The 20196-nt window shown below is 30.2% G+C and overlaps 1 protein-coding gene across 2 annotated transcripts in view; it reads right to left on the reverse strand.

Moving 5' to 3' along the window:
- Window positions 1-3399: 3399 nt before the first annotated feature.
- LOC129989020 (monocarboxylate transporter 12-B-like) overlaps window positions 3400-20196 on the reverse strand; it is a 34401-nt gene continuing 17604 nt past the window's right edge. Inside the window, exons 1-4 of one of the 2 annotated variants that reach the window (XM_056097326.1) lie at window positions 14867-15080; window positions 9529-9672; window positions 7734-9146; window positions 3400-4625 (exon numbers count right to left, since the gene is read on the reverse strand). In XM_056097326.1, coding sequence (XP_055953301.1) covers window positions 4471-4625; window positions 7734-9146; window positions 9529-9672; window positions 14867-15059 — 1905 coding nt within the window. In that variant the 5' untranslated portion in view covers window positions 15060-15080 and the 3' untranslated portion in view covers window positions 3400-4470. Of the gene's footprint in view, window positions 4626-7733; window positions 9147-9528; window positions 9673-14866; window positions 15081-20196 lie in introns of those variants that run through there. The other variant, XM_056097324.1, reaches the window with a different exon arrangement.

The following is a 20196-nucleotide window of genomic DNA, read 5'->3' on the forward strand; positions in this document are numbered from 1 at the left end:
GATGTCAATGCTTTTCAGTGATAAACAAGATAATGTTTTAAATCTTCATTTAATACCGAAATAAAAACAATCGTTGGAAAAAAAAAATGTTATTGCTCTTTTTGAAAGATGTTTCGAAAATAATATGTTCTTTCAACACTCAGCTAAGATTTTTTCTTTTATTGTCTTTAGCATTTTTTTTTAGTATAAACGATTATCTTTATTGAATTTTTAAATATAAAATATTATTTTTTATTTTCGATAGTGATACTAAGAGAAAAGTTTTAGAACTTTAATTAAATTTTTAAAGAAGTTTTCACATTTTTTTCCCCAAAACCTTACGCATTCTTGCTTTTACATTAAATAATCGAAAAAGAATGTAGGGTAAATATAAATTCCAAAAATATCTTTATTTTGCCACCCATTTTTACTAATCTTTTAAAATATAACTCTTAAAATTTTTTTCTAACCAAAGGAATATATTACGTCAAACGTTATATATCTCATCTATCGAATTGTTTCGATAGATGAGATAACATATTTTTAAACATAATAATGAAATACAAAAATTTATGAAATAAAATTCGGGGGAAAAATTACTCAGTGAAATATATTTCGAAAATACATTCCTTCAGTTTTCAGCCTGAACATTTTACTAAAACATTACATTCTTCATAAACTAAATATGAAGATTTAACACATTTAAAATTACATTAATCATAAATATTACTTTTTTAGTATGAACTGTCATGTTGAATTCAAGCTGAATTTCTGATTTTAAAATGTTATGTGAAGTTTTCTATAGTATTTTTAAGACAAGATAAATTTTTGAACGAAAGCTTCATATTAAACTTCCACAAATTTACACACGAGGGAATCATTTGCAAATTTTTGATAATATATACATTATATAACATTTTTTTACTCCTCATCTCTATCTCTCTCGTTCACCTGACACTCGTTAGTTTCATCTCCTGCTTCTTTGCTTAGAATAAATGAGAGATCAGCTAAAGTATCATTTTTTGGCCAACCATCATCTTCGCCGATAAATCACTGTCACTTTCATCAGAATCAAGTAAAATTGCTTTAATTTCTTCTTCAGTGTGTTCACGATTTCTTTTACTCATAATGAAGAAATAATAAGCGTTTCAACAGAAAAGTTACTCTGATAATCCAAACACCCGATTCACAGTACATAAAATAAAGAGTAGAAATTCACAACTGAAGAGAAATTTTCAGAATGGCATTCTAAAAAAGGAACTCAGTATTTATATAACTTATCTCACTCTTTGAAGAGAGCGATAAAAAATACTCCCAATCTTTTTTTTATTTTTTTTTTATTTTATTTTAAAAGCGGTAGTTTGTACACGGCCTCAGAATTTCCGACAGTCCTTTGATGAAAGAATAAGAATCTTGGAGTGTCAAACGACTTCCTTTCATTGTAACAAGTGTCGCTACCCATTTTGTGAGAAAACTACGATGTGAATAGGCCGCATTGACAATGCAATGGTTTGTCTTTATATCATTAGAATAGTCTTACTACTGAAAAGGGCTTCTGATGCTTGTCTGAAAAATAAACAACGTGTCGGTATCCTTATATATCATTCATCGTTACCAGAGAACTTCAGTGGAAAATTTCTTTTATAAATGGCCATAAAATCTTTCCAATTTTGAGCTAACAACACGTGAAAATAGAAACTAAAACCTTTTCAAAATACAAAATGTACGCCAACAACCTATTTACTGAATACCTCCTCAACCCCTACCGCCCTAAGGCACGGGGAAACTACTGTGAAAAAGCCGCGATTGTCGAAGATAACGAGGACCTCCTGGAGTGTTCAGTAGAGTAGCCTCTTTTAATACCCATCTCCCCTAAAATGGCTAACAGCCGCCCCAAACCGCCCCACGTGGATGTTATAGGGTAAATTCTCAAACCGCCCTGCTGGAATCGAGAGGGTTAATTGATGAACGCTTCATATGTATAAGAGTTTTCAAATGGTGCCATAAGTTCTCAATACTTTTGAGGTCAGAACTGTTTCTTGGTCACGATAACAAATCAATGCTCTTTGTACTAAAACACTCTTTAGATATTTTTGCTGTGTGGCAAGGAGTTGAATCATGCTGAAAAATAAATTATGAGTTGTTGGGAAAGAGATCACTAATAGAAGGTGTAAGTTTTGGCTCTAGTATTTTCTAGCATTTAATGATTCATCGATAACATGAGAGAGACCAATACCGTTTGCTGACATGCATAACCAAATCATAAAACTAACTGAGTTCTTCATAGTTGCCTGAATGCAGTCAGGATGTAGCTCTTCGCGTATCCTATGTTTTAGATAATTTCGCCATCACAATCGAATAAAAATATTTTTGTTTCATCACTCCGTATAACTTTTGACCACTGATCATCTGTAAAATTAATGTGTTCCTTTGCCCACTGTAATCTCTTTATAGATTGCTGTAAATTGAGATAAGGATTTTTTCTTTGAATTCTACCTCTTAGTCCAACATCTAATAATCTTCTCCTGGTTGTTCTTGAACTGACATCATTCAATTGAATTCAGATGGCCGCTGATGACATTCTTCTATCTTGAAAATATAGTCGTTTTATTCTTCTGTCATCAACAGATGTGGTGTACCTTTTTCAGCTATTTCCTGCTTTATTATTTTATTGAATTTGTCTCCTGATATCGTAAATAAAACTTTCAGACTCCAGACGTAGTCACTGAACTACCCACCTGTCTTGCAATTTCAGCATAGGAAAGAACACATGCATGTAACAATCTTAGTTCTCTTTCTAGGTTCCAATCTATTCTTTTATTTGATGCATTGCTGTTTGACTAAATATTAGAAATATTTACAAAAATTCCAACTATATATTAAAAAATTTAACAAAATTTCTAACTTGCAATTAGATTACATTAAAAAACAGTCTTCCTTCTAAAGAAAAAAGCATAATAATGATTTATTCCAACTTTAAACATGATGTCAGCTTCTGCTAGCAGTTATTAACATTTGATTGGTTCCCAGAACAAGAACAGTGATTTATCAGAAAAGTTAGAAATTACAATCCACTGCATCACTGTGTTTGTTATTCATATTAAAGTAAGAATAACTTTTTTTTGTATTGTAAATATTTGAATTTTGCTTTCTGTATTGAATTTAGCATTACATTTTTTTCAAAATGACATGTAGGGTTTTGCATTTTGTGAAATGTAACACTTTTTATAAGCATACAAAGTTAGAAAACAAAACGATATATATATATATATATATATATATATATATATATATATATATATATATATATATATATATACGAGCGAAAATAAAATAAAAATGAATAATAATGGGACGAAAGACGAAAAATATGTTTGTTTATAAAAAAAAGAAATGTATCATAAAGAAAAAACCCTCAAAAAAACCTGAAGAATACATATGATGCTTGGCTTAAAAATAGAAATAAGAAGTTTGGTACATAGACAAATATGACAATTCAGGTTTAAAAACTGTAGTAAATTTCAATATTGAATTGCATATTGGGAGAGAACTCAAAAAACACCAAAAAAAATATTGCATTTTTTTTAGTTTATTACTATCGTACAGGTTGTTCATAATCTCTTTATCACAGTCCTTCTCATCCATATTTATTCACGGTACCATTTTCAGTATCTAATACAATCTTAACTGACCTTGGCATCCAGAACCTTCAACTCTCTTGTGTCCCGATATTACTTGCTAAAACTTGTATTACCGCAGCTCCGATTGCTCAAATTCTGAAGCTCTGATGACGGAGGAATGTCTCTTTTACAGAAATTCTTTTAATAAACCAAAGATTTTATTTGTTGAGAACTTGTAATGTAGCATGGAGACACTATCTCGTCGATTCTTTTCTCTTAAATATACTTCGCAGAGTTTTCTATCATACGACTTCCCATCAACTAACGACTACTGATATTACCTCCAACAAAATGGTTCATCCAGGTGGAGAGAAATTGTAACACCCAACGTTGATAACTGGTCAACATTTAACAATACGTTTCGAGGTTTCGAATGCGATATTCAGTCTTTCTTTGAAACATTCTTTTTTCAAACTGGAAAGCTTGAAAAAAAGACTTAACTTAGGATCTTAGAACTCATTCACTTAAAATAAAAATGACGTAAAGTGACATTTGACGCCGAGTGATGAAAAAGTTTTTAACATCCAGATGGGAAGAAGGAATATTTTTTTAAATTTAAGTCAGTGTCAAATAATGAATCCATTGGTATCTGGATTCTTCATGTTGGGTTCATCTCTAAATGAATAAACAAGTTGATGAAGGAATTCTTGTTTACAAACTGCTTGTATGACATTTCTGTAACATTCCACTTTGAAATTATTTCACCAAAAGTAATAAATATAATAAATACTTGGCCCAGATTTCTGTATTCAGAATGAATAAATATTTCTGCATTTCTACAATTTACAAGAAAACGTATTCGTTTTTCTTTTTATGATTCGCGTTTTCTTAGAATCCAGTCATCTCTACCGCATCTGCATTTGGCCAAAAGTGGAGCAATGAAATGAAGAATACTGCAGATTAAAGATAGAGTGGCCATCAGTAGGAAGAGGTATAGATAAGAACCCAGGCCATCCCGGAAGAAACCTAGAAAAAAAATATATCATCATTAAAACTGTATAAGGATGGGAATATCAATTAAGAAATTTATAGTTACAATTCAGATATTTGTTACAAAAGAATTCAAAACGGCGAACTACTGAGAATTACTTTCATGAGCGCTATATGAGTTATAAAGTGTAATACTTTTGGCATTGTAGGTAACGAGAGTTACTTTGCATACAACTTACTTGCATACAAGTTACTTTGCATACAAAGCATGAGTTCGAAATGTCCATTGAAGATATAAATGTAACATCATAATTTGAATTATAACTTATCATTACGTAAGTCGCATTGAAGTTTTTTTTATCCTCAAATAGATAACGAAATTAATCAATAAACGTCAGCATTTAACCAAAATTTAATTATTAACAAAATGAGGTCAACAAAGGAAAATTGCCAAGGTGAATGGATGAAATGAGCTCTCTGTTAATTAAGGAAACTATATCTAGGTGTTAATATAGCTGTTTGCCATATCAGTTCGTGATACTGAAACATTGAAGAATAATATAACAGATTCTTTGTCTAAAGTTCCAGAACAAACGGTGAACAAACCTTGGAAAGTTTCAAAATACCGCTTAAATATTCTTCAAGCTATAAAGGGGATTTATACTTATTTCTAAAATTATTTCAATTATAATTATTTCTAAAATATATTAACTGTAGATATTGTAATTATCTAAATTATTTTTATTAAATCAGAGAAATTTTTATTGAATAATAATATAATATAATACGTAAATTATGAAATATATCCTAATCTGCATTATTCCATCATTATATTTTTTTACAAATGCAGCATGAATACTCCTAGAAAAGTTGGAATTTAATCGTTTTTCATTTAAAATTAAACTTCAAATTTTAAATGAAAGAACAGAAAATTAGAGACGGATAGTAATATGAGCATCATTGTATAATCATTGTGTGTGTGTGTGTGTGTGTGTGTGTGTGTGTGTGTGTGTGTGTGTGTGTGTGTGTGTGTGTGTGTGTGTGTGTGTGTGTGTGTGTGTGTGTGTGTGTGTGTGTGTAATTACTTTAGAACAAATAGTTTTCACAATCACAGTTTATTTACATATAATTATTGTTAAACTTATGGCCAAAAACAGACATTTTTTAATATTGGCTAATAGAGCAAGTTGACGGTTTCATCAGCTGTCTACAAATGCATTACTATTTCGTTTTTGTGTTCATAGATATTTTTTGAATGCCGCTGTTAGTCCACGAACTGTTATTGGTGTACAGATGCATCCATCTGAATGACACCAATTTATCATTGGGGGGGGGGTAAAACCCTATTATAGCCAGTTTTGCGATAGCTTCATGGTCACTCATCCAGGGGATATCCTTACTTACTTTAAAAACTGATGAGTTATTGAGTACAGATTATTTCAAAGCAGGTACAGTCAGTAATGCAGTTAATGGATTCAAAGGATATGGAATAGAGCATCGTGTTTAACTAACATGATTCTACAGCCGCTAAAATTACAGATCGTGTGCTTGCTTTGGACAATGTCGAAAGTAAAAAGACTACTGCGCAAACTGCATAGAAGCTCTTAATGAATCTCTTGACGAGCATGAGGAAAAGCAAAATGAAAAACAGGACTGCCAAAATATGTAACTTCCATTAAATCGAAACCTTACTGAAATATTTTCATGTTAAACTATTGCCTAATAAAAAGGAAAAGACTTAAGTAATGAGCAAATATATTTAAACATTTACCAATGAAAAAGGACACTGCTTCAGAAAGAACTACCTTTAAAGAAATTAAGAAGCCCAAACTATCGACATCCATGATGTTAGCTCAAAATACCAAAGAAAATGTAGTGCAATGTTTTGTATATGATGAGATAAATGTTGACCCTTTTTCAAAAGAAGCACAAAGTATGCTGCAAATGCTACATATGATGACACGAAGAGAGCTCGAACTTTGAAATGAACCTTGAATTAGCTTAATTTACTATCAATTAAAAATTTTTAACATTTTGCTATTTTTACCTATTATTCAAGACAGAATTTATAGCAAGGTTTTATTAATTAATGCGTAAAAATGTAACCAATTTCTATTAGATTTCATCTTCTTGCTTCATGATCAAATTCATTTTATCCTAATATTGGAGCAAGATGACACTTTTTCATCTTTTTTTAAAAAGAAAAATAATTATGGATGTATTAAAATAAAAAATTATCTAATCAGATACAACAAATAAAACTTCATTCTAATAACATATCCAAAGAAAAGGAGTTTTCCCTCAAAAAAACGAATTTATTAAAAGAGGTTAACTTTTCACATTGTCCTTTTACCCTGGTTTCCCCTATATCTGCATTCTTCTTATTTTTTAATTACCTGTTATTTATTTTGTATATATTTTGGGGCAAAGATTTATTCGGACTAAATGTTTATGACTGTTATTAAATAAATCCATAAATTCTAAATTGTTTGATTTTTCTAATACACTAAAAAATCACTTATTTTAAAAGATTTAACAATTATATTATTTCTAGCCCTCAGATTATTCTTACGTTGATTACTCTTACGCTGATTTTTCAGTCCGGTTATATTAATATTTTTTTACAGAGAAACATTACATTTTCATGTAACTTTTAAACATCGTGTGTAACTCTCAATTATGAGTGATAAAAAATAACGTTTATAATAGCGCATAATGCTCAACAAAATTTCAGCATCAACATTTAAACATCACGGTAAACAATTCGTTCAACCTCACCTACTACAAGAAAAACAGCTCTAACATATTTTGTGGGTGCATTCCGCGCTTACTTTCCGACAAATTTTCATTGCAACATGGCTTACATTGTTTCAATGCAACATTGTTACAAAAGTACGTTGGCAATTTCTTACGTGGCCGTATATTCCTAGGTATAAATGGCTTATCTCAATAAGTTTGACTTATCTACAAACTACTGACCAATTATTCTGAATCATCATGTACGCGAAATGAAGTCATTAGTATCTTTAAACAAATCAAAAAGTGACGAAATTTAATTATATTTCATGCATATTTATAATATTTATCATTATGATTAATTAAGGTAAAAATCTGAAGGTTTATAAGAGTAAATAATTATCTTACCTATCAGCACTGGCGTACCCAAATACATAGGCCCACAGAGAAAAAGCGTGCACGAGATGGCAAGTTCATGTACTTCGTCTATAAAGTATTCAGTAACTAGGAGTGGAAATATGTTTGCTAAGGAAGCTTCGAAGAAACCTTGTAAAATTACTACAGTCATCAGCATAATATATCCACTGGAATATGGAATTACACATAAAGTCACTGTTCTTATAAGAAGCATCAACGCTGCGAAGCTCGTTAAACTGAGATAACCACCATCGGTCACCCATCCGAAACTTAGAAGACCGACGTTACTAGCTATCGAGAAAAACATTATTATATATTTTCCGTCAGATTCTGACATGCCAATGTCTATTGAAAAGTCTACAATCACAGTGATGAAGGCGATGAAGCTAGAAGCATACACTGCATTGCCAAATAGTACTAATAAGAACATAGGCTCGAAGAAAATTGTCATACCTTTAGAAATTGTTATTTCTTGTTTCAATATGCTTGCAGCTCTATGTATTTGCGAGTGGTCCTGATTGGTACTTATTGATATATTGTCTGTTTTTATTGAGTGGTCGTAAAAAGATCTATCACTTACCGATCTACTTATTCGTGCTGGTTTAGGGAAGACTGTAAATATTTCATCTGGGAACTTGTCACGTTTTTCGATTTCTTCATTGTAGGAAATGTCTGTATAATATTCTTTCGATGTGGGGTTAGTAAATATATTTGAAGAACTTTCGATCCTTTGAAAGTGCAGGAGCTTCGGATTTGTTTTGGAATAGTATGTTTGATCTTCAATGCATTCGGATTTTTTCTCTTGCTTAAAAATGTCCGTAGTAAATTGATGATCAAGTTTCGGTAAATCCTCTATGCTGAATCCTTCATTATCTCGCCCAAAATGTGACAGTGATTGTTTTCTTGATTCGATTTGTCTAGTATTATATAGAGAAATACTGTTAGTAATTGTTGTGACACTGTCTTTTCTATCCGATTCATTTTGAAAATTCTCATTTTCAGACGGGATAATTCCAGGATCATCGAATGATTCTTCTATTATACTGCATCTGGGTTCTTTCACAACGCATAATGGATATCCTCCTACGATGCTTATGCTAGCGGCTCTAGATCGTTGAGTTCCTGCGCTTGATCGTCTCAGTTCCTGAATTTTCTGAGCTTGACTGTGGTCAGGTTTTCTCAATAACATGGATAAAGGCACGCAATGCAGCAGGAAGCCCGATAAGAACAAATATGTCCCCGAAAGTCCATAAGTGTGGATGAGTAAGTCAGCTATGCTCGGCAAGAAAGAAAATCCTACATAGGCACCGAAGTATACCAAACTGATGGCACTAGCTCGTCTTTTGACAAAATGTTGAATGATGATTGCAGGTAACAAAAGACTGCTCAACCCGAAACCCAACCCTGAAAAAATCAGAAAAATAATCTTATTTTCAAAATATGTCCTACAAATACAATGCCACTTAAGTGAAATACAAGCTCCCCTTATTTTCTTCTTTAGATAAATAAATCTAATTCTTATCGAATCTTCTCCTAACTTTTGCATTTTATTGCTAATCTAGATATCTGTATAGTCATTTGAAATATACATTTATATTGGCATTAAAGATAATCTTTAATAACTTTTATGCAATGAATAAAAAAAAATTAACTCTAAGAAATCAAAGGAACCAAAATACAGGAAATAGTTTTAGATAAAAATTATGGAGGGCAAAGTACTGTAAAATTAGCATCAGCTGGCAGAAAAGCTCTTCAAAATTTAAAAAAAAAAAAAAGTGCAGCTTACCATACACGACGCCCCATAAAGCAGTGACGGTTTCAATGTTTTCAGCGAAGAAACATGCACCAGTTCCGACAGCTGCGATGAAGGATCCCAACATCATCACCTGCCGAGCTCCAAATTTCAAACTCAAGAACCCCGTTATTGGACCTGAGATAGGAATTAAAAGATAATTAAGAATCCTTTTCTCTATGCAGCAGCGGGAAGTTTTTGTTTTAAATTGGAATTAAATTACTTTATTGTATTTGCATTTGCCTTTTTCAAATCGTTTCACTTTTGATTCCTCGCAATATCTTGTATTCCGAGAAATGTTTCCAGGATGTGATTTCGACTTTTAAAAGACTGTACAATTTTTAATTATGGATAAATCCAAGAACGTTATGGATATCATCATACATAAATTATCTGAGTATAATTTTATTGATGACTACTACTTTGTAATATAAGGGTAGATTACAAACATGAGTGGCTTTCTCAAAAAGAAGAACTGAAAAATTGAACAAAATCACTGTAAATTAAATCTGTAACAATTTTGCAGATGATTTTTCGGCTTCTTGGCTTATTTTCAAGGAATTATCTGGTAAAAATGGTAATTGTCTAGAGCTCTACGAACTGAAAAAGATATAGGTATAAACTCAGAAATTGTTCTAAAGAAAGCTAAAATAAGAAAATTGGGGAGGAGGGGAGGATAATAAAAATTAAATACAAAGAAAATCAAACATCAAAATTCAAATATAAAAGGGATTATTCCTCAAATAAATAAAGAAAAGAAGAAGAAGAAAAAAAAAAGGTACCTATCGAAGAAGTTATTTAAAATCTGTGATTCGTCTCCTGAGAGAACATACGCTGAAGAAAAAATATAGGACAAAATTGTCTTGCTTTTAAGACCTAAAAATGACGATGATAAAGAACCCTAATAAAACAGGAAGAAACTTTCTTCTTTATTTTTTATTGTTAATCCCGCAGTAAAAGTGAAAATAATTTCTAGAATAAATAAGAAAGGTCTCTCGCGATAGAAACATCTGACAATGAGGTATTGAATATGCTCCTGGGTAAATTCAGAACAGTGGGTGAAATTGATAATAGTTTTGAAATAATAAAACCTGATAAGAAACATCCCGAAATCATTTTATGTAATTTTGATTTTGAAGAGGAATAAAAGCGATTCGAAATAGGACCCAAGAGAGAAAAACTGTTTCTTTCCGACAAAGGCAATGAGGAGTTTAAAATAGATTTTAATGTTACTTGAGGCATTAAATTTTTCAGTCATTGGGTTTTAACTCTCAATTCCGAGGATTACGACAAGGTTTAAGAATGTGCAGCACTTAAATTCGAGTGGTGCTATTTAAGGTTTAAAGACTTTATAAGCGTTATGCTGTGTAAAAAGTGTGGCAGGTTTGGCCATCTGTACAAATCTTTCAACTCATCCGCGGTGTCTAAAATGTAACGAGATTTACGATAATTCGCATATCTGCAGTTCAGCTTTCAGGTGCATCGATTATCATGAAATTTATATCAAATCCCAGACTTCAAACCTAACATATTGCGTTAATGCTTACAGCTTGCAAGTGTTATTTCAAACAAAAAGAACAGACAATCCAACGAAATGATAATAGAAAACGTCAGAAACATGCAAGTCTATGTTAACTACTCATTGGGAATCCACTCCTATGTATTAGTGAACAGCTTGTGACTTCGGATATAACATTTTATGTATTCAAGATCTTTATATGATTAATGACGCTCCTATGTCTTTACCCTAATAAGCAACAATTTTTATTCTAACAGATGAAATTGTATTATAGTATGTTATTACAAAGAATTTAACGCTAATGTCAATTTCGATACTAATAGTTTATAGCAATCAAGAGTCATCTTAAAGAACTTATTTTTAAATGTTTTTGGCATTTCTTTTCATCTATAATGATGAATTTCGAAAATTTTTATTTCTGTTATAAGTTTTTATAATAGGTAATATCCAAGTTATGGGTATATAATTTTAATGATATAAAAAAGAGAGGAAGATGTTGAGATATCGAACAATAATAGTAATTTAATTTTTTGTGTTGTAAAAGACTTCGGCACATTTTTATATTTGCGATAGGCACAAGATCAAAGATTAATGGCAACAAAGAACTTAAACTACGCATCTTCAAAAAAATCGAGAATTTTTTTTTAATTTATTACTACAGTTTTGTTCCCTTTAACACAGTTTTTCAAACCGAGATTGGGGCAATCAACCTTGCCAGCAGGGGCTTTTAGCAATGAGCCAAAATAAGAATTTAGACTGATAGTCCGTCATAAATAGAGTCATTAAAAGGTTTTTTTAAGACCTGATCTCATTTCTTGTTAAACATTAAAGAGTGCATCAAGAGTGCTAAGGAAATTGTCTGTCTATCTTGAGTCACTCAGCAAGGAAATTGCTACACTTTCTGGGGGGGGGGAGAAATTATTCTCCCTGCACCCTATTTTTTCTCAAAATATAAAACTAAAGATTCATGTTAAGTAGTTGGCTAAACTATTAGAGGGATTCTGGAACAAAAATTCGAGTTAAGGGTTCATTGGATCTATTGATCTAATGTATTAGTTATTTACAAATATGTTATGTACTTCCTAACATATCAGGCAACACGTCCATTTGCTCCATACTTGTATAATTTCAGATTAGTCAACACCAAATGGACTCACATGTGACTCACAAGATGTGGTAGATCACAATGTTTTCATTTATATTTATTCTAGAGAATATCATCTAAGCAAAGCTGCATGGTTTAACATTTTAGTCCAGTTAGAATAGTCTGGAAAAATAGAAAGAATTTTTTTAGGTGAAGAAAGCCCGACGATAAATTTCAGCTTTGATACTTTTAACATCTATGGGAACTTTGATTTTCATTTTAAAACTTTGAAATTTTATAATTTAATTATTCACCCAGTTTGTAATGCATTTTATTTTTAATTCATTTTCTGCTTTTCTTATATTTTAATTTGTATATGTTACAAGAATTGTATAACAATTCCTTTGCAGAAGCTTTATCTTCTGTGTTTGTTAAAGTACATTTAATACATTTTGGTAATTTAGTATAGATATTGGGTTTCTTTTTTGTATTTCAATTTTGTTTTTCTAAACAATTTTCCCACCGTCTGCTCTGATGTCTTATACATAGGTTGTGTCGATGTGGGCAAATAAATAGATAAGCTAATTGATTTTATATGAATTTTAATGAGTTTGCTCATCTAAAAATAATTTCTTCAACTATACTTGGAATAAATGTTCAAATTTTCATACATGTAATAAATTATGTTCTTCAAAAATATATTACAACGAGACCAGGAAAAATGTGATTATATAGGTTTTGGAGCAAGAAAAGTTCAAGATTTCTTTGATTTAAAGCCAATTTAATAAAACTATGTTTGTATTTAAAAAAAAGAGAATTATTAAAGGATATCAATGTTTATCGATTATAAATCTTTAAAACTGTCAAAATATTTGATATATTTAAAAAATTGTTCCCAAATTATATCGGTCCAAAAGAATTTCAGGAAACGGCATATTTTAATCTCTACTTATATATAAAGCTCAATGTGTGTGTGTGTGTGTGTTGGCGCTCTACAAAAAGACTATTTGACCTACAGCTACCAAATTTGGTACGTGTATACCTTGGAGGTCGGGAATGTGCACCTGGGGTCCCTTTTTTGAAATTTTAATTAGAATTTTAATTATTAATTAAAAACTAATTTTCCCGCTAAAAAAATCCTTTCATTTTCCCCACCGCCAAATAAGTGAGGCTTCAGGGTTTTTTTTTTTTTTTTCATCAGCAATGAGGCTAGGGCTAACATTTTTCGGCCGATTATTTCAAACGATTCTGTTTATTTTCTTATGTTTGATGCATTTAAAATTAAACATTGTTAATTAATCGATCTTTCAGATTCATTCTGAAGTACTTTTGAATTAAAATGAAACAAATTAAAGGAAATTAAAAATTTCTAATCTACATAGCGTTACCCCAACTGGCGTAGAAAAATTCACGCTTTTGCGTTACCTTAACTGGCGTTGAAAATTCACGCATGCGCATTGTATTCTGATTGTTTACATTTCAACGGAAGCGGACTCGATTTAAATTATTTTTAGGTTAGTTGCATGCTTTTGTAATTAAATTGTATTTACGTTAGTTTAAGTTCATCGTTTTAAGTAATTTTTTTAATCTGTTTTCGACCGATTATTTTAAACGATTCTGTTTATTTTCTTAGTGTTTGATGCATTTAAAATTAAACATTGTTAATTAATAGACCTGCTCAAGATGAATCTGAAAAAATTTTGTTGACAAATTCTTGAGATATTACATAAATTAAGAAAGATATTCTTTAGTGCCCATAAGGTTTAAATGCTCAGTGACTCTGTTTTCAGTAATCATATTTAAAAAAAAAGCTTTGTTTCAGTAAAAAATATTATTATATTAATTGCAGATTAATCCTTTCCACTTTAATTTAAAGCATAAATTCTACGAGAGCTAACAGAAAATTGGAGTGATACGGATTACGTTATGACTGAAGGCCTTTATAATATTCTGAGTGAATTGAAATTTGAAGTTTTAAAATATTTTAATGAATAAGCTATTAAAGTAGGAATTACATAAAATAATTAATTGTTAAAATTTTAACGAGCATTAAGATTGGCGAACCGGCTGGTCGCCAAAGGCGGCTAGTATATAATATTTGAAAAGCATTGTAACTTAATAAAGCATTTGTTAGTGCATAATGGATATCTTTCTATTATCCCTACAGTCAATGTCTTTTTAATTATTTTTTACAAAAAAAATGTATGTGGTTTGAATAGCTTCATATAATTTCAGAAAATTATTTTTTTTAAAAAAATGTAAAGTGTTTTTTTTTTCTCAAAAGTTTAAAAAAATTAAAATGTGTCAAATATTACATTATAAATTTATAATTTAACATTAAACAATATCCCAGTGACACAAACCTCATTATAAAATTTTGCAATAAAAACAAAAGTCTCTTTTTACTAATATATTTTTACGAAGCAAAAAAACCATTTTGATTGTATTTTTAATAGTAGAACTATTCTACAACAGCCGTCCTGATATTTTTCCAAGTTTCCAGTTTAAATTTAATTCTAGTACCGCTATTATCATCTAACGGTCTTCTCTACAAATTTTTATCAAAAAACATTTCATTGTTACTCTTTGAAATAGCCCTGTGAAACTTATAAATGGAAAATAAAAACGTGTAGCCAAACGGATTGTAGAGTTAAGAATCTCTATTTCCGAAATTAATCATAACTAATGGATGTTTAATTATCGATTGAATTCAATCAATGCAGGATTACCTGCCATGGCTTGAAGAGAATCGCAGAGAATATAAGGCAGTGATGCCGATTGTCTGTCTACTTGGAATCGTTCCATTGAAGCTACAAACATGATTCCGGAGAGCCGGACCACGCCGTAGAGCATCATGCTGATCAGGCTGCAGTAGAAAACAATCACCCAGCTGCGGAGACTGTCCGGCCCTGTCCGCTGCATCCTCCAAAGATAGATAGGATTCTGTGAGGTAAAAACAAAAGATTTGAGTCTCCTAGTAGAATCCTTCACGCTATTATTAGTACAGCGGCGCTATGACTCAAGGCAGAAAAAGTCTGGTTAAACATATATCCAAATGGATACTCTTTACTTGTTCACATAATTTTATTGAATCATGATTTCTGTTTTCCGTTTGGCTGACGTCTATTTATTACGTAGAAGGCTACCTAACAATCTGTTCCGTGCACATGAATGTCGAGTTATTTGCTAACTTGTAGCATATTTTTTGAAAAATATAATGCAAAGGAATTTATTTTATTTGTATTGTTTATTGTTATTACTGCTTATTATTAATTATCTTACCACTTATTATGGCTCTCATATAGCCACTGTTCATTCCATATTCTTTTTTTTTTTCTTTTTGCATCGGATTTTTTTAAAACCTGTTTCTATAGATTTCGACAAAATAAATTTCTGCTTTGCTTTTTTTGAATTCCATATAAATGCTTTGTTTGATTAAAAACCGTAATCTGAGAATGGATTTTTAAAAAATATGTATATTAATATAGATGATCATTATAATAAATCAAATAAAAGAAATTTTCTTGCCACAAACATTAGATATTTATTCGAATGTCAAAACATAGTGCTACATTTGGTTCCAAAAATCCCCGTGTAAATGTAATTGGTAAGAAAAAGAACATAACTCTTATTTTCCATTTTTAATCTGTAGAAGAAAGTAACTGCCAATGAGACAGATATGTATATTTTTTTATAATATTAGCTATAATCTTTTCCTTTTGTCTATTTAGCGCATCCGTGGACAGTTGTTAATTTCTGGGTAATGCCATCAGTTCAAAATCACATTATAAACTCCAAATGTGGGGCGGTATTTAATTTCTGAAATCATTTGCCCATCTTTTAAGTAGGACAAATAACTAAAAATGTGACCTCATTGTTAAGATAATGCGTTTTAGCTGTTAAGTACCATATGCAGCAACGTTTATTATATTTTTGTATATCATGTTAATTGGCTGTATTCAGTTAATTAGATTTTCATTTAGTTTTTTATATTTATTTAATCGAATGTTTCAGAAATAGATCGATTTTGATTAGTGGAGTATTTTAAGACCAGAGGTCTCTATATTTATATACCTGCTTTTTAAAAGAAATTCTGGAAAAATAATAATTGATATTCAGCATGATAATTGGGGAGCAAATCTTGGAACTAAATAATGGATAAAATTAGATGTAAGAATAGGCATTCATTCGGGTAACTCGATCAATTAGATTAAAGCAAAAAGATCGAGAGAAAAAAAGCGATCTAGAGAGATTCGGTTGAATTGTCTGAATACTAATTTGCAAGTTAAGATAATTATATGATGAACAAGGAGAAATGTAATATCTTCTTGTATACAAGATGTTCTAAGAAAGTAGGAACGGTCTTTAACTTTTTTTAAGTATTCACTTATCTCCAAAAGTGCTCAAAAAAGTGTGCACAAATACGTATAAATGAATATATCAATACTCTTCCCCTCAGATGAAAATGTAGTTAAAGATTAAACAATAATTAAGATGTTAATACTTTGCATAAAATGATAAACAGTCGAAACCAGGTTTTTCTTAAATTGTAGTTTCCGTACATCCAATAATTTGTATTCGTTTATTATTTTTAGTTTTTGAAGATGCGTTCAAGAAAGGAAGGCTTTCGTAATTAACATCCATTCATATTCATCCCAAAGTGTTAGTAAGCAGTGTAAATTCATATTCATCCCAAGGTGTTAGTAAGCAGTGTAAATTCATATTCATCCCAAAGTGTTAGTAAGCAGTGTAAATTCATATTCATTAAAATTTTGCATTCAGTCGAACAATCTGTAAAACTGAAGAGCGCGTTCTTGATTTATAAAAGTATTAGAATTTTTTTATGAGTTGCATTTACATCTATTTTTCTAAGTTTCATTTTTTTCTTTTACTCAAAATAAATATAAAAACACCTAAAGAAAGTAAGACCAGTATTTAGATGCAAATTTTATAAAACGTCGTACTTAACATTTTAATAATTAAAAACAAAATGCATCAATCTTTACATCAAAAAGTTGAATTCTATTTTAAAATATTGCTACGAATTTATAATTTGCTTTCCTGTGTGAAAATTTTTCGGGTAACTCTGATGGACTCTAAATGGATGTCATGTTAATGACTCTCCCTGGCTTTCGCGACCATTCGGCGACTTGCTAACAAAAACAAAAATGTCCAAAATTACACGAATTTTAACGGTATCTACTACTAGGATTCGCGTTCCAGCGTTTGTTTTAGAACATTCTATGCCCTGCCACAGGAGCTATAAAAAGCAGAGGCGCACAAACGAAAGATAAAGAATTGTGAAAAAGAACGGTGGAGTGAATTCTCATTTTGAAATATTGATCTAAAAGGAGCTCTCTCCGCGTGTTTCGTGCTGTTGTGATTGTTTGATAACGATTTGCTGTAGTTAATTTTTATAAGTATTGTTTTGTGTGCCATATGTCTGTGCTTTGTTATTTGTATGAGTTTTTCCGTATAAAATAAAGCACCAACGTATTTTACTGGGCCTATTAGATTTGTCACTATATATTCACCGGACGAATTTTCCTTAAAAATATGCATTGCCATTGTTTGAGGTTGTTGGTTAAGTTTATTTTTAATTAACTGTAGTTTTTTTTCCTCCTCTAAAATGAAGGAATTCTATAATCAAGTGAAAAGTTCCTCACGTCGATTTTTTTATAGTACTTTTTCATTATGGTATATTTAATATTCAACTTCGTAGCCCAATAAAGTAAATCGAATTCATCTTTTAGACCTTTTCTTGATCAACTACTGGTGATCAACTGTCGATTATTAGTATAACAACTGTATGCCAAAATTAATTTGTTCAACTCCTCCTTTCTTTTAGTTACCTTGCACGCGGACAGATAGACAAATGCACTTTACTTCGAAAGGTGGAATATTTTTTCAGGGAAGTGTATAACATGTACAATAATCTAAATAAAAACATTGTATTTTTTTTTTCGGTTACATCACACCGCATCACATTTCTTGACTCTTCGAAATCGAAAAGGTAAATATTATAATATGAGTAATTTTAAACATCAACATTACATTCAGAGCTTTAAGAAATATCACTCATTTTAGCCTTTAATTCTGAAACGTAATAGGTAAACATAATTCATCTTATGTTTGAGTATAGGAAATATTGTTCAAATCATCAAACAGAAATAAAATAAAATGCGTTTTCAATTTGAATCATTTGTTCCACATTTTCTGACAAGTTTGTGTATATACGTTATTTAGTTTTGACCTCAGAATTGTAACTCATATTTCCTCAAGAACAACGCAATAAAGGTGACAAAACAATCTAGAGCAAAGATTGGTCTATTATTTTAAGATGAAAAAAATTGAGCAGCTGATTTCATAAAAATATTGTAAAGCCAATGCTGTATCGAAATAAAAGACAAATTCTTGTTAAGTGTATAAATTAGATCAAATTTATTTTATGAGTAGAATTTCACTAAAGTGTTATTGTTTCTTATCAAACATTGGGGCGAGTTTTATATACTTAAACTTTATTTTTATTAAGACATTTTTAAATAAAAGTGAAGTTTATAATTACTTATTAAAATCTACGCATTAGATTTTTTTTCAAATTTTGTACACAAATGTTATGAAGTATAAGAAAAGTTTTAAAGAAGGTTTCCTTTTCAATTAATAAACATTTAATTTTTATGAAATTAAAGCTCTATTCCTATATAAAGAAAAATGATTTTTCCTTTGTGTTGATTTTACAACTGAATGAATTTCTTACAAATACTTTACATCATTTTAGTTATTGCTTCTGAGTTGCTATTAAAATGTTTAACTACATTTAATGTGGTCTTTTTTAAAGTTAATAATAAATTTTGGGAAAAAAAATTGGCTTTCTGAGGTTTTAAAACTCGTCTGAGTCCTGACTGTAGTTTTTCGAGAAGGAAATTTTAGAAATTTTTTGGGCTATTTTTGATATTTTCATTTAATTACAAATAAAGTGGCAGAAGATAAGAGAATGTTGTGTATTATAATGTCTTATATAAGAGTATTTTTTATATGAAAACTCTTTTCTCCTTTGAGGTTTATACTATATAGCCTTCAGCTTAGAAGTTTATATAAGATAGCGACAACTCCCCTGTGATATATATACTTGGGTAAATAAAGCTTGCAGGCCTCCATAGGTGCAGGTGTTCTTGACAATGCCCTGAAAGCATCACTCATATACAGTTCTTTATTCTATTTTTCAGTTTTGACAAAAATGATTTAGAATAAATAATTCTGCTTACTTTTAAGCAGAGCAACTACATTTTTCTTCAATATAAATCAATCTTAATAATTGTTCTTTTATTTGATTTTAATTAAAGTTTTGAAAATTAATGATTTTTTTTTTTATAAATGAAAAGAAATGATTTTTTTTCTCAAAAATTACCATAACGCATCTGCCAAAGCTAAAATCATACATCATTTAAGTTAAGGAGAATACTCACATATGGTTTATTACGTGAAAAATTGCTGTTCGTTCAAAGAAATTTAAACTTCGTTTAAGATACGGTTAACCTTAGCTGAAAAATCCAGATTCACGCACAATCGAACAATTTGCACTGATGCTGTTCAAATAATGCCATTTCTTTTTGAAAGAAATGATTGTAATTTACTGTTACGAAATCATTTAGGTTATGAAATCTTTCCGTTTTGAGACAGTTGATTTAAGCTTTTATTTAGCAAATCTTAATCCAAAATAAAAATATTGAGTTATATAATTTAAAGAAATTCTGATTCCCCAATGTTACGGCTTCAAAGAATTATTGTGTTTATTTATCGAATTATTTTAAATAAGGTGAATTAATTGCTTTAATGTAAACTATTCAAATAATATATTTTAATTTTAGTATTAACTTAAATGATTTGCAACATATATATTACAATTATAGACTACAGAGCAAACAATATATATATAATAAGCATTATTTTTTATGAAAAGCAGTTTCGAAGACATTGAAGAGACTTTGAAATTTTTAAATTCGCTTTAATCCATCCCGGGAAAGCATAATTATTTACAAGAAGACGCGGACAAGGCATG

This window comes from Argiope bruennichi, chromosome 10 (genome assembly GCF_947563725.1).
Source record: "Argiope bruennichi chromosome 10, qqArgBrue1.1, whole genome shotgun sequence".
NCBI lineage: Eukaryota > Metazoa > Arthropoda > Arachnida > Araneae > Araneidae > Argiope > Argiope bruennichi.